The sequence below is a fragment of the Salpingoeca rosetta genome (assembly GCF_000188695.1).
Source record: "Salpingoeca rosetta unplaced genomic scaffold supercont1.8, whole genome shotgun sequence".
In the NCBI taxonomy this organism is placed as follows: Eukaryota; class Choanoflagellata; order Craspedida; family Salpingoecidae; genus Salpingoeca; species Salpingoeca rosetta.
In genome coordinates this window covers 1120592-1142227 of record NW_004754926.1, presented here as the reverse complement: position 1 = coordinate 1142227, position 21636 = coordinate 1120592, and the positions used below count along the sequence as shown (strand labels likewise).

Below are 21636 nucleotides of genomic sequence, written 5' to 3'. Positions count from 1 at the left end.
ACACACACACACACACACACACACACACACACACACACACACACACACACACACACACACACACAGATCATGCAGCGACGCATGGCACTCAACAACTTGGCACAGGCCGGTATGAAGATGCTGAACAGCCACGCGCAAGTGGAGCAAATGCGCACCGATCTCGACCGCGTGAACCTCAAGGCCATCAAACGCGAATCCGCATGGGTCACAGACTGCCCCGACGCGTTTGTGGACAGGATCTTTGCGGAGCTGCTCGAGTTTCTGGACCAGCCGCGCGGCTTGAGCTACGCCTCGCACTGGCTCGACAGTATCGTCAAGCGCACGTTCAAGTCCATGGTCGGCATTGACTTTGATGCCATGAGCGTGGACAGCGGCTCGCACGACCACAGCTCGCCGTCCTACGAGCACCTGCCGCCTCTGGACTCTTGCCCACCCGCACCCGCGCTGCCTGCCATGAGCGCAGGGCGGGGCACAACCCACCAAAGCAAGCAGCAGGTGCAGGCAGCCACGGCCGAGGAGCAGCAACACACCAAGGCCGCAGCGTCCCAACAGAAGCAGCAGCCAGGAACACAGCCCAGCAAGAGCACATCGTCAAGCAACAAGGACGGCGTCGACACATCTGCCGCTGCCAAGCAGAGCAGTGGCGCCTCTGCTGACAGTGCTGGCGCTGGCACATCATCGCCCACGCGCAGCACACCCCCGCCCAGCGAGCAGCAACAACAGCAGAATGCACTGGAGGCTCAAAAGACCCCCACTGTCCCCTCACAAGCTGGGGCCAAGGGCTCTTCTGCTGCGGAGGATGCACGCAGGAAGCTGACGCTTGGCCCGGCGTCGACGCCATCAGAACGCCCTGATGCCGCACAGGACAGCGATTCAAGCAAAAACACCGAAGTGGAACGCATGGAGGTGTGTTTCCAACGCTCACTTTCATTGAGAGGCTGTCATCGGTTGTTCTGTTGTTGTTATCATTTGAGTGCTGTCATTTGCTTGTAGCCTGGACCACGTGTTAAAGCGCATGTTTTGTTGCCTGCGCGCACGAACCACGCTGTGGATCAGCAGTGACTCACAATACCTCTGTTTTGTTTTGCTTTGTTGGCATTCTGTTACCCCCCTCGGCCTCTGTCACAACACATCAGTTGTTGCACAAGACAGCAAGGAAGCTGCTGCAAGCGTGGACGTTCTACTCCTCCCAGATTCTGCGTGAACTCACCATGAAGAGCGCCCCGTCGTTCGGTGAGACAGCCTGCTGCGTACTTTGTCTGTGTGTGTGTGTGTTCGTTGTTGCGTGTACTCGTTCCTGTGCTTACTGTTGTGCTTGTTGTTCTGTGCTGTCGTTGTTGTGCTTCATGTGCACCGTTTGCAGTACAAACAGTCCTTCTCACTCACCACCACTCTACCACCACGCATGTGCTCTCGCTGATGACCAACCAGGCTCGTGCAATGTGCTCAAGCTGCTGATGGACGAGTACATGTACTACCTGATCCACACGCGCGTCACCCACCCGCACAAGGAGATTGTCCACCCAGACATCATTGTGCACACAACCGGCACAGGCACTGCCACCGATACGAGCTCACAAACAGCATAACACATACGCACACGTACTGCAACAGTGCGATGATGCCTGCATTTGTTTTCGTGTTTGAGGAAGCGACTCTTGACACTTGGTCCGACTTGTTTTTTTTTTCTTTCTGTTGGTCGACAAGCGCACGGTGTGGATGTGCGCATGTGTTGCCACCAATCGTGCACCCTCACATTGCTGGCGGTGATGTTATAACCCTTCCCCCCCCCCCCAACGCGTTGGTCGCCTAGCCGTTGTTTGCCTGTTTGTTTACACTTCACACGTAATGACCCGTGTGCGTTATCAGCGGTGGTGCACCTCTTCTCTATTGCCCATGTTCACATTAACACCCCACCCACGCAAGCAAGTAAATGACGCGAATGAATGACCGAACAAACTAGGCAAAGGCGCAAGACAAAGATGCAAGCGACACACACACACACACACACACACACGATACGCACACGACCACATGACAGCCGCGCTGGGTGTGTGCTGTGGACTTCAGCTGCTGGCAGCCACTACTTCTTTGCACTTCTCGATCAGCACACCCTTCTTCATCTTGGTTGTCGTCTGTATGTATGTGTGTGTGTGTGTGCGAGGGTGGGATGGTGACACACGCGTGAGTGCAGCAAGGAAGGCTGGAAGGGGTGTGCTCAATGGAGTTGTGGATGAGAAATGGTTGTGCGACAGTCACACTGCATAATGCACGCATGAACACAACGATGGCATGTTCATGTGCACTCGAATGTACCCACGCACTCGCCCGCTTTGACGCACTCGTTTGCGAATACGTGTGTGCGTGTGCGTTTGCGTGTGCGCGCGTGCGTGCGTGTGTGATCTTGTGAAAGATCTCAGGAACAAACCTTGACATTGTGCTTGCTGAGCCAGAGTCGAAGCACTTCCGTGTTGAGAGCCGCAAAGCCGCTCTTCTCCACAACGGTGCTCATGTTCAACGAAGCCACCTGTACATCGCAGATGTACGTGCGGGTGTCGTGCATGTGAGGCGACACGCCCCAAAAAAAAAACCAAGGAATGGCCACGACTGCCTGCCTGTAGGGCTGAGCAGCCATGGCACACTCCTGGCTAGTTTTCATGTCAAACAAAGCAAGGAGGAGGTCCACTCGCCAGACGAACTACTCACACCGCCCATCATAACCACGCCCCTTGCACAGGCATCACAGCCGCACGAACCTTTGCCTCGGCCTCCTTTCGCATGGTGGCAACGTCCTTGCGCTTGCGTGTCGATGTCGACTTCTTTGCAGCAGCGCCGTCGTCCTTCTTGGCCTTCTTCGTGGCGTTCCCGCCCTCCCCCACGCCCTCGCCACCCTGCTGGCTCGCAACAGCATCCAGACTGGGCAACAGCTGCTTGGCCACTGCTGGCGATGGTGGTGATGACGACAGGACTTTGCCCGCTCTCGGTGATGATACAGTCGCCTCCTTGCTGGTGTCGCCCCTTGTCTTGTCGTCGTCATCCCCCAACAACTTTGCCTTATCCTTGTCGTCCTTCTTCTTGTTCTTGTTCTTCTTCGTCGTCGTCTTCTTCGTCGTCGCCTTCTTCGTGCTTGGTCGTGCCGTTGTCGTCTTCTTGCTGCGTTGCGCATCAGGTGATGCAGCCGATGTGTCACCTTTGTCGCCACCGGCGGTATCTTGCTGTGTCGCCGCCGTCTCACCAGTCACTGCATCCTCGCCATCTGCATCACCGCCGCCCTGACGCTTCTCGTCTCGCCTCTTCTCGCCGTTCCCCCCACCACTGCTACTGTGTTGCTTGCTCGCTTGTCCTCGCTTCGTCGCTGATGCGGTCTTCGTTTGCTTCCTCTTCGGCTGCGGCTTCTTCGCTGGCACCTCGCTATCCACCAGCTCTGCCGTGCCATCCTTCGTCGCTTGGGTGTGGACGCCCGCAGAGTCGCCTCCACTATGTGCAGATGCCTCCTTGGTGGCTGGTGTCTCGCTCGCGTTATCGGCACTGCCAGCTGCTGTTGATGGTCTTCGTTTGCAATCTTTTGGCTTGGGCTTCGTCTTGGTCTTGGCGTTGCTCGAAGGGGTGGATGGGGTGCTTGATGTTGATGATGATGACGAGCTCGTGCTCTGGCGCTTCTTCGTGGACTTTGATGACGCCTTCTTTGCTTTCGCTGCTGTTGTCACTGCTATCACCTTCTGCGCCACCACACGAACACGCGAGAGAGTGACAGCACACGTGTGTGAATATGTTGTATGGTGTGTGGGTATGAAGGATGGTGTGTGGGTGTGGTTTGGCGAATGATCATGTGTGTGTGGTTTGGCGAATGATCATGTGTGTGTGTTTGTGTGCGTGTGTTCATGCGTGTGTGTGTGTGCGTGTGTGTGTGTGCGCGCTGCAGACAAGCAACGCAAAGAGGATGCGTGTGGACAAAGCAAGAAAGCACAAGTCGGATGAGTTGTGACGCACTGGTCGCCTGGCTTTGAACGAAGGCACGATGGGTGGAGGACGAGGGGTCTTCCCGATGGCTCCCTCGTTGCTCGTATCCTGACCCAGGGCTGTGGGCGAGGAAGAAGACGAGAGCGGCATTGTCTCCGTATTCTTGTCATCATCGACAAGTTTGGCCGCGAAGGAGTCGCGTAGGTAGCGGCGAAGTGAACACTCTTCCTCTGGCCACAGTCCTTGTACATGGGCTGGCTTGTTCACTGCGAACGTGGTGTGTGTATGCGTGAGTGGGTGTCGTGCGTGCAAGTATCGACATTCACGGTGCTTCTTATGGGTGATTGCATTGTATTGTGCGACCCATCTGCCGTGTCGCATCATCGACGCATTGCACTGCGCTGCGCGTTGCTTGGCCATCAACACCCAGCAGCACGTCTGCAGGTCGCACCGGTCTCGACGGTCGCTATGCCTTTGATGACGGCTTTCAGCTCCTCTTTCATCTCCTGCAGGTATGAACCCCTGAGCACATGATCATTGGTGGCGTTGGTGGGTGAGTGAGTTGAGTGAGTGAGTTGAGTGAGTGAGTGAGTGAGTGAGTGAGTGGCTTGTGGTTGTTCAATATTGAGAGGAGATGGTGCGGATCGCGCACGCTGGAATGCTGAACACATACCCAAAGCGGTCTTGGCGCCCTTCAATGATCGGTGCTGGCCGAGACGTAAACAGCAGGCTGCCAGGCACCGCTTGTGCAGAAGCAGCACCCGGAAACACCACCAGGCCAACAAACCCTGGGTCTGGCAACATCTTGTTCCACTGTCCACAGGCGTGTTTGTGTGCGTGTGTGTGTGGGTGCGTGTGTGGGTGCGTGTGTGTGCGTGTATGTGTGTTTACGTGTGGGTGTGGGAGAAGCCAGTTATATGGGCTCTGCGTGCAGTACGTGCCCTGTGCCTTTGCCCTTGATCCTGTCGTATGAATGACATGGTGCAATGAGACAGTACAAGCAGCAGTGATCTGCTTGCATGCGTAGGTGTGTGTGTGTGTATGCGTGTACTTTCGTACCACGGTGGTGTAAGTGCTGAGGAAGGAGGTCTTGACAGCGTGGGGAGGCAAGATGCGGTCGAGCTTGCACGGTGTTCCATACGGTAGCATGAAGCAGCAAATCTGCAAGAGGGAGGTAAAGAGAAAGGTGGCAGCGTATGGAAGTGGTTGTTAGGGTTGGTACGTGCGTGAGACGAGTAGTTGTGAATGCAGTCATGGCCAATCTGCTGTTGTGGGCGTAGGTGCTGCGTGGTGAGCGCAAAACGGAACGAAGCCCGAGTCATGCACGAACAGGAGGAGAAGGAGGTGGAAGCACGTCCTCTAGTTCTTGTTGTGAATGTTGTGCCATACCTCTTCGATGGGATGTGCTTGATCTTGGGCCAAGAACGACTCTCGCTGGCTTGCTGTCGGCAACAGTGCTTCGAGCTTCTCAATACAAGTGTACGAATGTGAGTGCGTGAGTATGTTTACGCTTATATGTGTGTGAGTATGTGTATGTTGAAGCTTGTATGTGTATGTGTATGTGTATGTGGATGTGGATGTGTGAATAGACGTTGGGTGGCGGGGGGAGCTTGTGTGTGCGTGGTCTATCGTACCTGAAGTGGCTGTGTTGCAACACGGCAGCCTCTTGTGTGAATGAAGAAGACGTCGTCGTCGCCATCGTCCTCATCATCCCCAAGGTCATCGACGGACATGATGCAGGCTTGCAGGGCGTGGTCGCGCAAAGGGCGTGAGCGCAGCATGCCAGGAACAGCAGTGATGTCAGAGTACATAGAGAACTGTCTACAACTTGCGCACATGCACACACACACACACACACACACACACACAACTAACGTACGCGCACACACATGCACGCATCAGCCAACCTGGAAGTGGGGGTCCTTGGGTGGCGATGGTCTCCTTGAGCAACCATGTCCAGTTTGCGTGGTCGCCACATGTCCAGAACCGAGAGTGGACCAAGATCCGCAGGTGCAGTGCTGCGAGAATCTGCTGCAGACTTGGATCCAGTGGCTTACCGACGAGCGCCATGCCCGCCTTTGCAATTCGCTTTCGAAACCGTGCATCTTTGAACACACTCGTCTTTGCTGCAAACAACAGCACGCACTGTCCATGCTGGCTCTCAATTGTGGGCAGCCCAAGCTGTACAACGTCGTCCTTCAGCAGAGCTGATATGCCATGGGAGAGTGTGTGTATGTGTGTGTGCGCACGTGAGCGAGCGAGCAAGCGAGCGAGAGAGAGAGAGAGAGAGTGTGTGTGTGTGCACGCGCGCGCGCGTGTGTGTCTGTCTGTCTGTGCGTGTGTGTGTGTGAGGCCACGATGCAGCAAGGGCGGCAAGATCGAGTGTCTGCGTCAACAGCAGCACGTAAACCTGAATCAAAAACGATGAAACAAGCGACCCGCATACCACTCACTGCTGATTGCACGAAGCTCGAAGCCAAGCGAGAGCTGGTCGCCCAGCCAAGGGCAGGGGCTCCCGTGTGGTATCTTTGCATAGTGCGCGACAAACCCTGAGGTCAGTCTCACGCGTAGCTTCTCCATCCTATGCAGAGGAGAGAGGTGGAGCGTGTATGTGTTGGCTGCACAAGCTAGGAGCATCGACGACGACGTGAACACTGGCTGGACCAGCGACAAGATGAATGCACCAGCAACATCGCCAGCGGCCGCAGTCCCACCCCCAGCCAACGCTGTAGCAAAGCAACAACACGCGTTACATGTTTCGCTTTCCCGCCATTCTGTGTTTGGCCATGTCTTGTGTGATGTTGTGAGATGTGATTTTCCCGCCAAAATGGCCTGTACACGCAGGCTGCTTGTGTCTATGAGTGAGTGAGTGAGTGAGTGAGCGAGTGAGTGAGTGAGTGAGTGAGTGAGTGATTGTGCCAAACAGCCATCTGTCTCCGGTTGTCTCAGAGTGGGTCGTTTATTGACATCAGGCAAGCAAAAGAACAGCAAATACAACAACGGGGGTGCTATGTACAGCAGACACGTGACTAACACGGCCATTGTGCAGCAGAGGAGCGGGAACGGGAGAGCGGCCTCAAAGAGCCAAGAAAGACGGTGCTAGGAAGAAGGATACGCAGGGCGGACAGCAGACGGTGTAGCCGAGAGACGAAAACAACGCTTAAGTGTACACAACAGCGTGTACACAACAGCATGCACACAACAGCGTGTACACAACAGCATGCACACAACAGCGTGCACACTTGCACACTCACACACACACAGGCAGAGGTGGCTCATCTACGGGGTCTCTTAGGGCCATGCTTGTTAATCATGGATGCAATGGATCTTTGCTGTGAGTCTGGCAGCTTCTCAAACGAGCGCAGGCACTTGTCAAGCGCAACACGCTGCTCCTGCGCGACCGTGTCCCATTCCTACAGCCAACAGCCAATGGAACAAAGCGTGAGCCTGTTGGCGGGCCAACAAAGGGCTGACATGTGCTGAGCAAGGGGGCCACCCACAGCAACAATAACGGGCGACGTCAAGGACGCATGCAATCGGTGACATACACGGGTGACAGTGCCTCAGCACGCACCTTGAGGTAGTCGATGCAAGACTCAAGCTTCTCTGCATCGTCCTTGGACAGCGAATCCACGACATGCGCACGCTCCTCGTCAAGCTGAACAAACGCGAGAGAGGGTGTGCACGTGTAAGCGCGTGAGTGTGCAAGTGTGGGCTGCATATAAGCTGCATAAGCTGCATGAGCCGCATAAGCTGCATAAGCTGCATAAGCTCACCACCACGACCACGACCACGACCACCACCACCACCACGACCACGACCACCACCACACCCTGCAAGTGGACCTACTTCCTCAGTCAGGGCCTGAACGCGCTCGGTGGTGTCCTGGTCATCGATGAAGATGGACTCGAATTGCTGCACCACCATCTTCGTGCGGAACTTCGCCTCCGACTGCAAACACGCGTACGCGAAAGCGACACATGAGCACGCCAAAAACAAAGGCAATGGCAAGGAGAACCACCCACGTACCAACAAACACACACACACACACACACACACGCATACACACACACACACACACACACACACTCACATAAACCCAAGCAATCGCAATGGCACAATGCACCCTGGCGTGCTGCCCCACCCCTCTTTGTGTCGACAACGCACCGTGCGACGAGCTTCAAAGCCTTCATCGCGCACAATGTCATCAAAGGTGGGCGTGGTTCTCTCCACTTTGACATCGGATGGGCGCTTGAAGTGGCCGGGAACACCCTGCGCCGACGAACAAGACGAGCACCTGTTACATTGCACGTGCAAGGCAACAAAGGGACAAGCGAGCACACAGACAGACAAACAGAACGACAGACAGACGGACGGACGGACAGACAGAGATACGCGACCAAGACACGCACCGTTTCTGCCCACGTCTTCATGTGGTCCTTGCGGCCATACATGATGTCGCACACGGGAGGGCGGTGCCGCACATATTTGCTCAGCAGCTCTGTTAGGCTGGGCCTATGGACATCACACGCAAGGCAACAATGATGTGCACGGTCAGCAACGCACAGCGCGCAAGCACACGGGCATAGGAACGAATAGAACACAGAGCAGGGCACACAAACGGGCACAGACAGGTGAACAGGTGCACAGGCAGACAGACAGACAGACAGACAAACAGACACACACACACACAGACACACAGACACACACACACACCGCCCCCGCAATGCAAGCGTACTCTGCGAGCTGCTGTGCCGCAGTTGCGGCCATGGCGGCGGCGGCCTTCTTGGCGGAGTGTGCAGAGCGAGGCCCCTTTGATTTTCCGCCAGAGGAGGCACTCTTGCCCGCGCCGTCCTTGTCCTTGTCCTTGCGCGATGACCCGCGCCCAGACGACTGCTTTGACCGCTTCGGCTCCTTGTCTGCGCACAGACAGACACAGGAGTGTGTGTTGAAGGGAGGGGGGGGGGTTACAAGTGAGACAGCGACGTAGGTGAAAGGTTGAGTGTGCGTGTGTGAGTGGAAGGGAGGAGAAGCAGTAGTGGTGGTGGTGGTGGCGGCGGTATGGCGTTGACAACAATGACACACACACACACACACACACACACACACACACACACACACACACAGGGTGTGCCGATTGAGGACGTACTCGAGCGAGGCTTGCGGCTGGCCCTGTGAAGACAGAAGAAGCAGAAGATAAAGAAAATATGCAGGCGACAGAACAAACGTGAGAAGAGCCACAAACATGTTGAGACCAGGCAAGTGTAAGTGGCAGCATACATGCTTTCATGAATCATGCAATCAACGCACTTTGAGCGCTTGGCTGGCGGCTCTGGCTTTGTTGTTGACAGGTCGGGGATGTTGGTTGCCAGCTCATCTTCCTGCGTTTGGATGCTCCCCTGTGTGACACACACGAGAGCGGAGCACACACAGACACACAGACACACACAGACACACAGACACACGCACACCACACACACACACACACACGCCGCGAGCAAGATGAGATGCGGTCAAGGAAAAAAGTTGATTGAACTGAGTTAGTGGCGGCGTTGTGATTGATATCATGCTTGGATCAGGCGAAACGCTGTGATGGCAATAAGAGACAACAGCAGCTGAGCGAAGGTGTTTGAAGCGTGAAAACAAACCTTGCGGGGCGTCTTCTTCTGCATCTGCAGAGCAGGCGCACCAATGCACCAGCATGACGTGACGTGATGGTCCAAGTATTGGAGGACGGGCAGGGTGCAGAGACACGCGCGCAAGGAAAGGCGGTGAGGTGAGGCTCAGCGCAGAGCCACAGGACAGCACCCGCAGTGCAATGGACAAGACCGCGGCCGTTGATGTAGCCAGACAAGACAGGCACACATGTTTGTCAGACACAGACAGACAGACACAAGAGTACAGACAAGTAAACACACACACACACACACACACACACACAGACAAGTAACCTCCCCCCACACACGCACGCACTCACACAGACACACAGAGACACGAACGAATGACGGACCTGTGGCATGACTGCGAAGCGGCTCATATCCTCCTGGGACATCATGGCAGCCGGGTTGATGTGCTGGGGCATGCCGCCCGTCATGGCCGGCAGGCTCGTAGAGTGTGCCGGCAGATACGGCTGGCGCACGTGGTTTGTGGTGATTGGGAAGAGTATGCATCGCGGAAGGTCAGGGTGAGAAGGGCCACCGTATGTACACGCAGGGCGAGAGTGGGGCTGCATGCGAGAGCACGAGCACACCGAGAGCAAAAGGAGCGGGAGGTTGCGACGTGTTGAACTGCGCGCCGTCACACTCACCATGGAGCCGCTGAACGGAATCATTTGCGGCATGGACATCATTGCTGCAGGCGCACACATCAGGAGCACGCAGTGTGCATGTGAACATGTGAGCACAGACAGGTGTGATGGAAACAGAACCATTCAACAGAATCCAGCGAATTGCATCGGAGAGGTGAATAAACACGCGCATTGGCACTTACGGTGGAAGGAGACATAAGCGGGTCGTCCGGCGGCCTGGGCGCTCATGTATGACTGGACAAAGAAGCGCGGCAAAGCAGGTCGAGTGGTGTGAATTGGGGTGGGTTGGGGTGGTGGGGGCGGGGGACAATGCACGGCCCAGCACCGAAAAAAACCACCACTGAGGTGCGTGGGCTCTGTGTTTGTGTTGTAGATCATGACCGACTTACCGACATCATGGCGTTTGTGACGCCAGCTTCAGTGCCTATGTTGTTGTTGTTGTTGTTGTTTGTCGGGTGTGTTTGTGAAGGTGTGAAGGTGAGAGGTGGCGCATGACGACAGCAACCACCACCACAACAACAACAACACACACAGAAACACACAGACACACACAGAAACACACAGACACACAGATACAGACACACACACACAGACATAGGCAGAGATTCATGCATGTGGTCGAGGGGATAGGCAGGGAAGGCGTTCGTTCGGGCTGTGCAAACCTTGAGGGAACTGCTGGGAAGGGAACATGAGACGCGGGTGGCCCATGAGCGCTGGTGCCACGCCATAGAGGCGGGAGTAGTCGCTGGTGGTGACATTCTGCGGCGCCTGGTGCTGCTGCTGCGGCTGCTGCTGACCTTGCTGAGCCATGACAGCTGGACGTGATCAGGGCAGCAGGCTTCCTTGCTTGCTTGGCGGGCTGGGTCGGCCAAACGAAAGGATGATGACCTTGGTGCGGGGTGGTGTGGTGGTGTGTGAGTGGAAGACTGGCTGCTGGCCTTGCGCTGGAACGCGATAAGCGACTCTCTGGTTTCGTTGGGGAGTGCAAAATGATTCGATGCATACAATCAGAAAACCGCCGCACGTCAAATTTGACAGGGAATGACAAAAACCGCGCAGTCAGCAAAAAAAGGCAAGTGTTTGTGTGACGTCATCAGTTCTTGTTTTCGTGTTTACACTGTTGTTCCTCTTGTATTGTATCTGATGGTTCGACATGGCACTAGAACACACCCACACACACACACACACGAACACAGAGACAGACACACACTCACACAGACACACACACGAACACAGAGACAGACATACAGACACGCACGCACAGAAACAGTGCCGAGAACGGCAATGCTAGTGACATTTTCACATCAAGCGTTCATCTTGCGTGCTTGCTTGGTTGTCACTCCTGACTGGTGGACGGCTGCTCCTCATCATCGCCGTCCTCCTCCTCAGCGTCGTCTTGGGCGCGCTTTCCAACCCAGACACCGTGCCAGGGGCGGAGCACGGGGATGAGGGGCACCTGCCCACGGAAGCGCTCCGTGCACACGGCCAGCACGCCGTTGTCCCGCTCCAGCACCGTGTCAAACAGATGGTCCGACAGCAGGTGCACGCCATCCTGGCGGAACCACAGCTTGCAGCCCAGGTCGTACAGGCGAGACAGCATGCGCGACACGGGCTTGTGCTGCAGCAAACAGCACATCACCACGAGTATGAAGAGGCGGGGAGTGTGCGCGTGTATGCGTGTGCATGCATGTACAGGGAATGGGGAGGGAGGAAGGTGGACGTGAGCTCAAACATCAACGTGCAAATGCACGAGTAACACAACACAACACAGAGACCAACTAAAACACACACACACACACACACAGACACACGCACACACACGCAGTCACACAGACACGCAGTCACACACACACACACACACAGACACACAGACACGCAGTTACATACAAATCGATACACATCACACACGCCACAGCACCTGGTGGTGGGCTGGCCCTGCTTGGAAAAAGTCTGCGACGCCAATGGCGCCGTCCGGGTGGAGGAGGCGGGCGGCCTGCTGCAGTGCAGCCGTCTTGTTTGGAATCATCGACAGCGAGTAGCTGAACGTCACTGCATTGTTGTTGCAAACAGAGAGACAGGCGTTGCCGAGTGCATGAGTGGTGAGACTTTTGTGTGTAAGTCGGGCTCCGCAGACGGCAGGGTGCGTGCGTGTGTGTGCGTGTGCGAAAACGCATAAACACGTGTGCGTGCACGACAAAGAAATATACGCACACAAGGCATGCACACGCACACAAGGTACGCACACGCACACGCACTCACAACGCCATGCGCTGTACCGAGATGTGCAGTGCCTGGCTTTGGGAGGGCCTGCTGCCCTGCTTCGGAGAGGTCGGTAAAGTCTGCAAGAACAAGCTCAACAATGTCAGAGAGACCAGCACGCTCGATGCGATGGCGGGCAACGTTCCTGGAAAATTAAAGTCAAGAAATACAAGGAGGTGAGAACATGGCAAGTGAACGCCATCAACAACACGAAGAGGGCAGGATAGGAGAGTAAGGAATGCAAGCACACACACACACACACACACAAGCACACACACACAACCACATGCCCGCTCGGTTCACAGGCTCACAGGAGGCTGGCTGAGATGTCAAGGATGTAGATCTTTGCAAAGCGGCGGCGGAGGGTGTCGACAGGGAAAAACTCGAGGTTGCGGGCAGTACCGGCACCAACGTCAATCCACACCAACTTCTCATCGCTCTTGAGCGGCAGCGATGTCGCCAGCGCCTTGCGCGCATGCAGGAAATTCTCGCGAAACGCGTCGTATGCCCTGTCGCACGCATTCGTGCGTTTGTGTGTTTGTGTGTGTGTGTGTGTGTGTGTGTGTGTGTGTGTATGTGTATGTGTGTGTGTGTGTGTGCGCGGTCGTGCTGTGAGGAAAATAGGAAGGTGTCAGCTGCGCACACGTCTCACCCATACACACACCCACACACCCACACCCACGCAGCGGCAGCCGGTCGCACTTTGCCTGGGACTGGTAGAAGGCCTCAATCTTGTGGGCGTGTCTGTTGCGGGAGAGGTCATCGGCGGCAACACCAGAGAGGCACTGGGCCTTGCTCATACCGGACCGAAATGCCTGCAGCACAGGGAAGCTAACGATGCGCAGCCCCGTCAGCAGTTGGTCCACCTGAGCGCAACGTGACAGCGGAGACAAGGGGAACGAGAAGAGGTCGCTATTAGCTGTCGATAACAACAAAAGGAGCGTGCAGCTACAGTGCGGCCAGAAACAGCAGTAACAGCAAGAACAAGAACCTAAACGAGTACAAGAGCAGCAGCAACAAGAGCAGCAGCAACAGCAACAACAGCAACAACAACAAGTACAACAGCAGCAGCAGCAGCAGCAGCAGCAGCAACAACAACAACAACAACAACAACAACAACAACAACAACAACAACAACCAGCCAAGCCCTCCCTCCCCACATATGGCACGGCTGCTCACCAGGCTGAACGGCGGCTGCGGGCTCCAGAAGAGGCCAGGCGTGATGTCCTCGGGGTGAACGCCGCATGTCTTCTTCTCCGCGACCCACACTCCCCAGTACATGCCCGTGCGGTCCCTGCTTCCGTCATCAACACGCGTGCTGTCCATCCACTTGAGGGCTGCGCGGTGCGGCGTGTCGCTGAACGAGCGCCAGAGAATGCGGCCGCGATCGTCGTCAAGCAGCGGCCACAGCAGCGCAAGCTCCTCATTCACCCCTGCACGCACACACACACACACACAGCGGATGGGATAGGGGATGTGAACAGGTATGTTGTGCGTGTTTGTGTGTGCGTCGTGTGTCTCTGTGTGTATGTGTGTATTTTGTGTACGTAAGATGTGTTTGTGTGTATGAGTGTACGTGTATTTGCTTGTGCATGTTTGCGAATGGCATGAATGTGTGTGAATACAAGTCATATGGGAGCGCACCTGCGTCGTCCATCCAGTCGAGATGGTCCAGCATGATAGCTGCGGTGTATGTGGGCGGGACAACTTGCCTCATGTCGTCGCGGTAGCGGTCGGCAAGCGTGCCGTGATACAGGTCAAGCCGGTTTTGCCGGATGTACCGCTTCAACTTGCCAAAGTGCTCCTCCTGCGAAAGCAAGAGCAACATGCGTGGAGGTTGGGGAGAGGGGGGGGGGGGTTAAGGAACAGTGGGGGTGCCGAGGGGCAAGGTGGATGCAAGAACTGGATAAGGCTGCACGCACGGACGGCAGGGTACAGCAAAGCTGTGGCATTTACACAACAGCGCAAACACCCACCCACACCCACACGCACACGCACACACACCCACACGCACATACGCACACACAGCCACACACACACCCACACCCACACACCCACACACCCACAAGAAGTGCACACCCCGCAGTGCAGACCTTGAGGTAGCGCGGGCAGCAGGTGCGGGTGTATTTGCCAAGGATGTAGCCGAGGAAAAAGTAGTTGTCGTTGACAACATCCGTGTGCAGGAACACGCGCTCCATAATGGTGTGCACATTTCCCTCGCGGTGGTCACCAAGGCCAAGTTGCGCTGCGGAGAAGGAGGCGGTGGAAACGAGGTGGGGGGAGGGGGTAGGATGGCATATGCAGGCGGTACCAGAAAGCAGAAGTAAGCGAGTGATGAGTAATGCAATGAATAACAAGTGAAAGGCACGCACGCACACACACACACACACACACACACACATAGAGGCACACATATAAAGCGTGCACACAAGCACAAACGCACAAACGCACGCACACACGCACACACACGCACGCACACACACACACACACACACACAGATACACACATCCGCCCCCCCCCACACGTGCACACACGCGCGCGAATACCTGCGGGGACGCCAGCGAGCGGTGCGCAGATGGGGACGAGGACGCTGTCTGCAACCCAAGCGATAAACTCCAGTCGCTTTGCGTGCTGCTGCGCTTTCCGGCGGAACGTGGCCTGGTCGACACCTGTCGTCGTGTGATGTGATGGTATTGAAGGGCGTGTCAGTGCAGGGCTGACTGGTCATGACACGCTCTTACCACACACACAAAAAAAACACCAGCAAAGGCAGGTGCACGGACTCTTCTTGTTGTGCATACGCACATTGTACACACAGACATGCATACACACGGAGATTCACACACGCAGACACATACACAGATACATATACCCCCTCCCACACCCACCGTCGAGGAGAGCCTTGCGGACCCAGCCCATGCCAATGACGGGGAAGAGGACGCGGAAGAGCATAAACGCCAGCCAGCCAGAGGACCCGGAATACATGAACCCGCCAAACCTACACACACACACACACACACACACACACACACACACACACACACACACACACACACACACACACACACACAACGAGTGGAGAGGGGGGCGTCAGTACAAAGGGGTTGGGTGCACGCCGCGAACCGTCGCCAGCATTCACACTCTGTATCGACAACACCACATGTCTGCGCCCCTCTGCATTCCTTGGAAACCACTCACACACCTCCGGCACATGGTTGCCGAACGCTACACAAACGTACCCGCGGCGAAGCGTGCGCTCCCAAAAGCGAAGAGAGTGGGGACCAAGGTGGCGCTTGAGATGCGCGAATTTGCTGTGTGTGGGCGATGGTGACGGCAGGAGGCGGTGATGTGAGGACTGAGCTGCACACATGGGGCGTGCTACATTGTCACACACATACGCACGCACACACACACACACACACACGCACGCGCACACACACACACACGACCATCAGCATGGCACACTGAACAAACTCACGCCTTGAGAAGCTTGATGTCCTGCTCTGCGAAGATGGCGAAGAAGTCTTCAAAGCCAAGCTCAAGGATGGCGGCCTTCTTGAGCTCGCACAGGGCCAGCTGGCACTCGTTCAGGTCAACAGCCGTCACACGCGCCCCGTCAATGATGAAGTCGAGCACATTGTCACCTGTTGGCCCAAACGTGGTGCAGATGTGAGGAGAAGTGCAACGGAAGGTTGAAGGGGGGAAAGGAGGTGCGTTAGTGTCAGTGTGGATGTGGATGTGAATCCTGCTGTGCGCAGTGCTATGCATTAGGATGTGTGTGTGTGTGTGTGCGTGTGTGTGTACGTGCGTGCATGCGAGTCGCGCACTATGTGCAGTTATTATTATGTGCAAGCGTGCATGGTTCTGGTGGTGGTTGATGAGGCTGGTGGGCGTACATGCGGAGGCGATGGTGATGACGTGGTCGTCCTCGGTGAGGTTGAGGGCCTCCCTGTCGACGCGCGGGTCTTCCCAGGAGACGTTGTAGAGGTAGTGGAAGCCGACAATGCGGGAGAGGATGGCGTCGTGGATGTGGGAGAAGAACCAGAGGAAGATACCGGCGAAGAACCAGATGGTGGCGGTGACGCTGGCGGTGAGGATATCGACGCCAACATAGAAGAGCAGCTGGAGCAAGGAGAGAGCCTTCTCCCTCTTGGATCCGGAGTTGAGACGGGCGCGCTGCCGCTGCAGGAAGTTCTTGCTGCGATGCAGGCCCATGGTGCGACGGCGCCGCCGAACAGCGCCCTTCCCCAATCGCATCGACGAAGATGCCGTGGTGGCGGTGGAGGACGCGGCCGTGGCCCCGTTCGCCTTGCCACCGTTGACGTGGCTGGCGCTGTTCTTCTCAACCATTTCGTGCCTGGCTGGCCGTTGGTTGGTTGGCAGTGACGATTCAAGCAAGAGGGAGAGAGAGTAGACAGGCAGACGGTAGTAGCTGCTGTTGTTGTGTCTCAAAGTCAGTGCTGGTGTGAATGAGTGAGTGTCAACGTGGAGGGTGACAAGCAGAGGCGCAAATCAGTGGTTGGCCGTTGCACAAGACACCACCACCAGGTGCGCCAAAAATACGGACGACGCACACACACACGTGGCGCAGGCGTGTCAGCACTGCACTACTGTTTGTCGTGTTCATTCCTCGTTGTGGTGGTGGGGTGGGAGTGCTCCTCACCTCTCTGCCACACACACACTGTCTGTCTGTCTGTCCGTGTGTCTGCTGCGACTCTCTCTTTGTCTGTCTGTCTGTGTTTGAGCAGCCTCATCTCATATCACGCAGTCTTGTGTATTGTTTAAAAGGGGCGAGTCATCATCACACGAGAGCGGCAACAGCAGAAGCAGCAGCAGCGGCGTTGTGGGTTATGTTAGAAGTTTTCCTCCTCCTCGCCGCCTTCTGCACGTTCATATGTGTCGTCGTCATCCTCAAAGTAGCTCGCCAAGTAATCACCACCCTGGCATGTGCACGTGCGTGTGGATGTGAGTCATGAGCGAAGGGGAGGGGGGCAGTGAGGCGCACGCACAGCCAGATAAGATAGACGGACAAGACAGAGGTGGCAAGCAACACAAAAAAGAACCAGGGAAGCATGTGAAGTTACTCTCACACACTACACGCGCACACAGACAGACAGACAGACAGACAGACACACACACAGACACACAAACACACAATATACACAGCACACACAAAGGTCGACGGGCCACCGACCTCTTCCTCTTGCTCTTCGTCGTATTCCTCCTCGGGCCGCGGCTGCCCTTCATCTTCGTCTTCATCCTCGTCGTCGTCCGGCCCGCCGTTTCGCTGTTGGTGTCGCATACAGGACCAGGGAACAGCGGAAAGCAAGAAGACGGTTGCGGAGGTGCGCGTACACGTGAGTGAGTTGGGTGAGTAAGAGTGTGAATGTGTGTGAGTTGGGCGAGAGTGTGTGAGCGACGGTGTTGTGATAACACAGGCAATGACTAGGTCTCAAACAGAAGAAACTTGGAGAGAAGCCATCTAACGAAACAGTTCAGAGAGCCACACGCAGGGACACACCGATAATCTTTGCAGGTCTCCCCCAAATGTCTTTGTCTTCTTTCGTTTCGGTGGCCGAGCCATCAGCTCTGTTGGCATGGGCCATCCTGTGCGTGAGTGAGTGAGTGAGTGTGTGTGTATGTGTGTGTGTGTGTGTGAGTGAGTGAGTGAGTGAGTGGGTGAGCGAGTGAGTGAGTGTGTGCGTGTGTGTGTGTGTTGCTGGTGAGTGCGATACAGTACTGCAGGAGACATTGATGATGCTGGCAAAAAGGAGAACACATTGTCGTGTTGAAATGTGCTGTGGAGTCGTGTCAACAAACAAAGGGTGCAAGAGAGCAAACGACAGCGACACACACACACACACACACACACACACACACACACACACACACACACACACACACACACACACGGCGACACACACGCGCACACACGCGCACACACACACATCTACAGACAAATACACAACACAGACACGCGTGTGCGCACCAAGGTCCCATGCAACGTCGGAGCTGCTGCCGGTCTTGGCAGACGCTTGGCTCACGAGGCTGTCAGAGTACCGCACCACCCCTTGAATGGTTGAATGCATGCAGAAGCAAAGCACAACAAAAGAGATGGGGAGGGGGAGGTGGGATGAAGACAGAACATGGGCATGGCTTTCAATGAAGTGAACGGGACAGGCAAGCAGCCAGCAAGCAAGCATTCATGCGCGACCAGCATGTGCAGAGCCCAACACCATGACAAACAGGGCAGGCCAGTGCTTGCTCTGCGACGACACCCAACGTACAGTGGCGCTCTGCGGATTCCTTGAGATAATATGGAAGCTGCTTCACAGTCTGATCAAAGTGTCTGAACCACAATAACAATGAGCAGGTGCGTGCGTGAGCAAACACGTCATTCCATTCAAAGGTTGATGCCAGCGGTAAAATCCATGACTTGTGCATGTGTGCGTGAATGCGCGCACGCGTGTGTGTTGTCCACACCCGTGTCAGCTGCACATTGCATTGCCTACCTCTTGTAGTTGAGAATCTCATCGGCGGGGATGTCTGTGGGCAAGTCTTCGTTCACCTTTGTCTCGATTTGCTGTACCATGTGTGCGCGTGCGTGCGTGCGTGCGCGCGTGTTGGCGTGCGTGTGTGGGCGTGAGAGGTGGTGCAGGCCAAACGCCTGGTGAGTCAAGCCAAGCCAAGCCAATCCAAGCATGTGGCATGCGTGCAAACACGCACACACACACACACATATGCAAGCATGGAGCAGCGTACAGGGTAGAGGGCGATGGGCTCCCTCTTGGGTTCGGGCTGTTGCGGCTTTGCAGCCGATGCCCTGGCTCGACGCGGCGGCATCCCGCAACCCAATTCGTGCGACGTGAACAGATGAGAGGTGCTGCAAGCACACGTGCGACACCAGTGAAGCAGCGAGAGGAGACGTGGAAGTGAGAGAAAGAGAGAGAGAGAGAGAGAGATGGGCGGCCAGACGCACTGAGAAGAAGAGGAGCAGTGATTGGTTGATTAATGTCTGGTGGCTGGGAGTCGTATGGGGTGTTGTGTGCAAACACCATAAATTACACACACACACAGAGGAGGAATCGTTCGCGATGGAGATGATGATGGGGGCAAGCGAGCAGCGGCGACGGAATCAGAGCAAGCGGAAGAAGAAGAAGAAGCTGGTGGTGGGCGAACATGGCCTGACGACCACGCCAGCCAGCACAGGCAGCGCAAGCGCCAGTGCAAGCGCCAGCACAGCTGCCACGCCAGCGGTGGGGCAAGAGGCAAAGGGCAGCAGTGGCAGCAGCAAGGCGAGTTCCAGCAAGAAGCAGCGTGGCAAGCCCAAGCAGCTGCTCAGTTTCAACGAAGAGGAGGAGGCGGACACGCACTTTGTCATCAAGAAGGACCGCAGGCGCCGCAAGACGGCAGACGTGCCACTGGACCAACCCATCTCCGCCGCGAAGCCCGCATTCTCCTCCACATACACCCCAGATGACCTCAAGAAGCTGCGTGCCAAGTGCGTGTGATTGAGCGTGTGATTGTGTCTGTGATCGGTGTGCTTGTGTGTGTGCATGTGATTGTGTGTGATTGGGTGAATGCTAGCTGTGGCAGTGTCGGTTGTCACGGCGCACCATGCTCTGCTTACGCTTCCACCCACACCCTCACCCGTACATCCACACCTGGGTCACTGCTCCACTCACGCCCCGCTCCGCTCTCTTTCTCCCTCTCTGTCTCTATGTGTCGTGCACGTGGATTTCAAGTCAATCGTTCACACCCGGGTCATTCCGGGAGCAGGGCAGCCTTGACGAGTCCGTGGGTGTGCCCGGTGACGATGACAGCGAGGAGCGAGGTGCAGATGGCAGCTTCATCCAGAGCGCTCCCCTGAGCGGCACAGGCCTCGACGCAAGCATGCCGCCTGAAGACGTGGTGAGTTGGCAGTCGCCGTTTTGTCCGTGTGGGCGTGCGCGTGTGTATGTGCTGGCTGCTGCATGTTACCTTTGGTCCACTTATCAGCCCTCCTTCCAACATTTTTTATCGCTCCTATCGTCATCTCATGTCATGTACTGGCCCCACCCACCACTCCACGCCTCTGTAACACATGCAGGCCAAGTTTGCGCGGCAGCGGCGGCAGATGCTGCGGGACCAGCAGGAGTACATCCCCCTTGACGACGATCACCACGATGCCAGCGCGTGAGTTGCCTCAATTGCATACCAGATCTGTCTTGAACAAGTGGTCGACGCATGACACTGCGCGCTCTCCACGCTCGCAATTGTCCTCGCACCAATTCACACACTCACACTCATCACACACACACACACACACACACTCATCACACACACACACACACACACACGCATCACACGTGCTTACGTACAGGGTGGAGCGGCGTGTGCGTCCTGCCCAGCAACGGCTCGTTCGCGATGACGATGATGATGATGATGACGATGGCGGTGACGCTGTGGCTGGCGGTCGTCGGTCGCACGCGCTCTCGTTCGATGCAGCGGCGCGACGCATCTCAAAGCAGGACAAGCTCAAACAGGTACGGACATTTGCGTGCGTGAGTGCGTGTGTGTGAGTGCGTGTGTGTGAGTGCGTGTGAGTGGGTGTGTGTGGGTGTGTGTGTGAGTGTGTTTGGGACCAGCAGAAGGACGACTGTGAGCGATTGTATCGCGGTGTGTGCGAGCGCGTGTTCCGTGTGTGTGTATGTGTGTGTGTGTATGTGTGTCCTCACCTCTCTCAATAGGCCTCACCACGAACACCTGTGCTCTTCCCTCGGTCGCTGCCCCGTGCTGCCATAGATGCATCGCGCGTTCTTTGAGGCGGAGACGAGCGAAGCAGATGAGGAGGTACAGCGGTGGGAGCAGGACGCCCTCAAGCGCGCAGCCACCGTCAACGTCGTCAGCGTACGCGTGTTGTTCGGACTGAGGCGTGTCTATGCACACGTGGTTGTAGCTGTTGTTGATACTGCAGACATGTGTCCGACGATCATGCTTCCTGCTTTCTGTGTCCACATCGTTCACCTCACACACACACACACGCGCACGCACACACACACACACACGCACGCAATAAAACACACACACACACACACGCGCACGCACACACACACACACACGCACGCAA

The 21636-nt window shown here is 56.1% G+C and overlaps 6 protein-coding genes across 6 annotated transcripts in view; 2 read left to right on the top strand and 4 right to left on the bottom strand.

Annotated features, from left to right (window-relative positions):
* Positions 1 to 1986, top strand: part of PTSG_12063 (uncharacterized protein) — a 6118-nt gene extending 4132 nt beyond the window's left edge. Inside the window, exons 7-9 of the mRNA XM_004995391.1 lie at positions 67 to 906; positions 1137 to 1233; positions 1432 to 1986. Coding sequence (XP_004995448.1) covers positions 67 to 906; positions 1137 to 1233; positions 1432 to 1589 — 1095 coding nt within the window. The 3' untranslated portion in view covers positions 1590 to 1986. The remainder of the gene's footprint in view (positions 1 to 66; positions 907 to 1136; positions 1234 to 1431) is intronic.
* A 5-nt stretch (positions 1987 to 1991) lies between these two features.
* On the bottom strand, positions 1992 to 6670 carry PTSG_03721 (uncharacterized protein). The gene is made up of 11 exons (XM_004995390.1): positions 6414 to 6670; positions 5868 to 6167; positions 5595 to 5701; positions 5350 to 5424; positions 5020 to 5121; positions 4634 to 4773; positions 4412 to 4482; positions 3991 to 4226; positions 2757 to 3719; positions 2429 to 2527; positions 1992 to 2135 (listed from the first exon to the last, which is right to left on the bottom strand). Exons 1-11 carry the CDS (start codon positions 6595 to 6597, stop codon positions 2067 to 2069), a joined length of 2346 nt encoding a protein of 781 aa, XP_004995447.1. The 5' UTR covers positions 6598 to 6670; the 3' UTR covers positions 1992 to 2066.
* Positions 6671 to 7235: 565 nt separating this feature from the next.
* PTSG_03720 (uncharacterized protein) lies at positions 7236 to 11077 on the bottom strand (the record flags this gene model as incomplete). Its single annotated transcript, XM_004995389.1, has 14 exons — positions 7236 to 7373; positions 7535 to 7618; positions 7810 to 7911; positions 8128 to 8232; positions 8373 to 8475; positions 8699 to 8879; positions 9110 to 9132; positions 9271 to 9359; positions 9609 to 9632; positions 9971 to 10090; positions 10268 to 10311; positions 10450 to 10501; positions 10657 to 10691; positions 10930 to 11077. The coding sequence occupies 14 exons, from the start codon at positions 11075 to 11077 to the stop codon at positions 7236 to 7238; spliced, it is 1248 nt and encodes a 415-aa protein (XP_004995446.1).
* A 289-nt stretch (positions 11078 to 11366) lies between these two features.
* On the bottom strand, positions 11367 to 17032 carry PTSG_03719 (uncharacterized protein). Its single transcript, XM_004995388.1, has 13 exons — positions 16424 to 17032; positions 16006 to 16171; positions 15767 to 15838; positions 15416 to 15525; positions 15074 to 15196; positions 14620 to 14771; positions 14171 to 14333; positions 13706 to 13959; positions 13229 to 13392; positions 12838 to 13035; positions 12544 to 12671; positions 12186 to 12316; positions 11367 to 11885 (listed from the first exon to the last, which is right to left on the bottom strand). The coding sequence occupies exons 1-13, from the start codon at positions 16875 to 16877 to the stop codon at positions 11604 to 11606; spliced, it is 2397 nt and encodes a 798-aa protein (XP_004995445.1). The 5' UTR covers positions 16878 to 17032; the 3' UTR covers positions 11367 to 11603.
* A 255-nt stretch (positions 17033 to 17287) lies between these two features.
* On the bottom strand, positions 17288 to 19618 carry PTSG_03718 (uncharacterized protein). Its single transcript, XM_004995387.1, has 7 exons — positions 19290 to 19618; positions 19040 to 19110; positions 18815 to 18876; positions 18517 to 18597; positions 18049 to 18134; positions 17722 to 17814; positions 17288 to 17467 (listed from the first exon to the last, which is right to left on the bottom strand). Exons 1-7 carry the CDS (start codon positions 19368 to 19370, stop codon positions 17381 to 17383), a joined length of 561 nt encoding a protein of 186 aa, XP_004995444.1. The 5' UTR covers positions 19371 to 19618; the 3' UTR covers positions 17288 to 17380.
* PTSG_03717 (uncharacterized protein) overlaps positions 19596 to 21636 on the top strand; it is a 7461-nt gene continuing 5420 nt past the window's right edge. The window contains exons 1-5 of the mRNA XM_004995386.1: positions 19596 to 20028; positions 20273 to 20438; positions 20617 to 20702; positions 20890 to 21052; positions 21312 to 21416. Coding sequence (XP_004995443.1) covers positions 19622 to 20028; positions 20273 to 20438; positions 20617 to 20702; positions 20890 to 21052; positions 21312 to 21416 — 927 coding nt within the window. The 5' untranslated portion in view covers positions 19596 to 19621. The remainder of the gene's footprint in view (positions 20029 to 20272; positions 20439 to 20616; positions 20703 to 20889; positions 21053 to 21311; positions 21417 to 21636) is intronic.

What these genes read in the sequence shown, in the direction of transcription:
- PTSG_03721 (XM_004995390.1), bottom strand. Translation starts at nt 6,597, where the DNA reads ATGCTCCTAGCTTGTGCAGCCAACACATACACGCTCCACCTCTCTCCT. An exon ending in CCAAGGACCCCCACTTCCAG is followed by an intron (nt 5,702 to 5,867) that starts GTTGGCTGATGC and finishes ACGCCCTGCAAG; the next exon opens with CCTGCATCATGTCCGTCGAT. An exon ending in TTGCAACACAGCCACTTCAG is followed by an intron (nt 5,425 to 5,594) that starts GTACGATAGACC and finishes TGTATTGAGAAG; the next exon opens with CTCGAAGCACTGTTGCCGAC.
- PTSG_03719 (XM_004995388.1), bottom strand. Translation starts at nt 16,877, where the DNA reads ATGGTTGAGAAGAACAGCGCCAGCCACGTCAACGGTGGCAAGGCGAAC. An exon ending in GACATCAAGCTTCTCAAGGC is followed by an intron (nt 15,839 to 16,005) that starts GTGAGTTTGTTC and finishes GCCCACACACAG; the next exon opens with CAAATTCGCGCATCTCAAGC. An exon ending in TTCTACCAGTCCCAGGCAAA is followed by an intron (nt 13,036 to 13,228) that starts GTGCGACCGGCT and finishes TGCGTGCGACAG; the next exon opens with GGCATACGACGCGTTTCGCG.
- PTSG_03718 (XM_004995387.1), bottom strand. Translation starts at nt 19,370, where the DNA reads ATGCCGCCGCGTCGAGCCAGGGCATCGGCTGCAAAGCCGCAACAGCCC. An exon ending in AGCCCATCGCCCTCTACCCT is followed by an intron (nt 19,111 to 19,289) that starts GTACGCTGCTCC and finishes CACATGGTACAG; the next exon opens with CAAATCGAGACAAAGGTGAA. An exon ending in GAGACCTGCAAAGATTATCG is followed by an intron (nt 17,815 to 18,048) that starts GTGTGTCCCTGC and finishes CGACACCAACAG; the next exon opens with CGAAACGGCGGGCCGGACGA.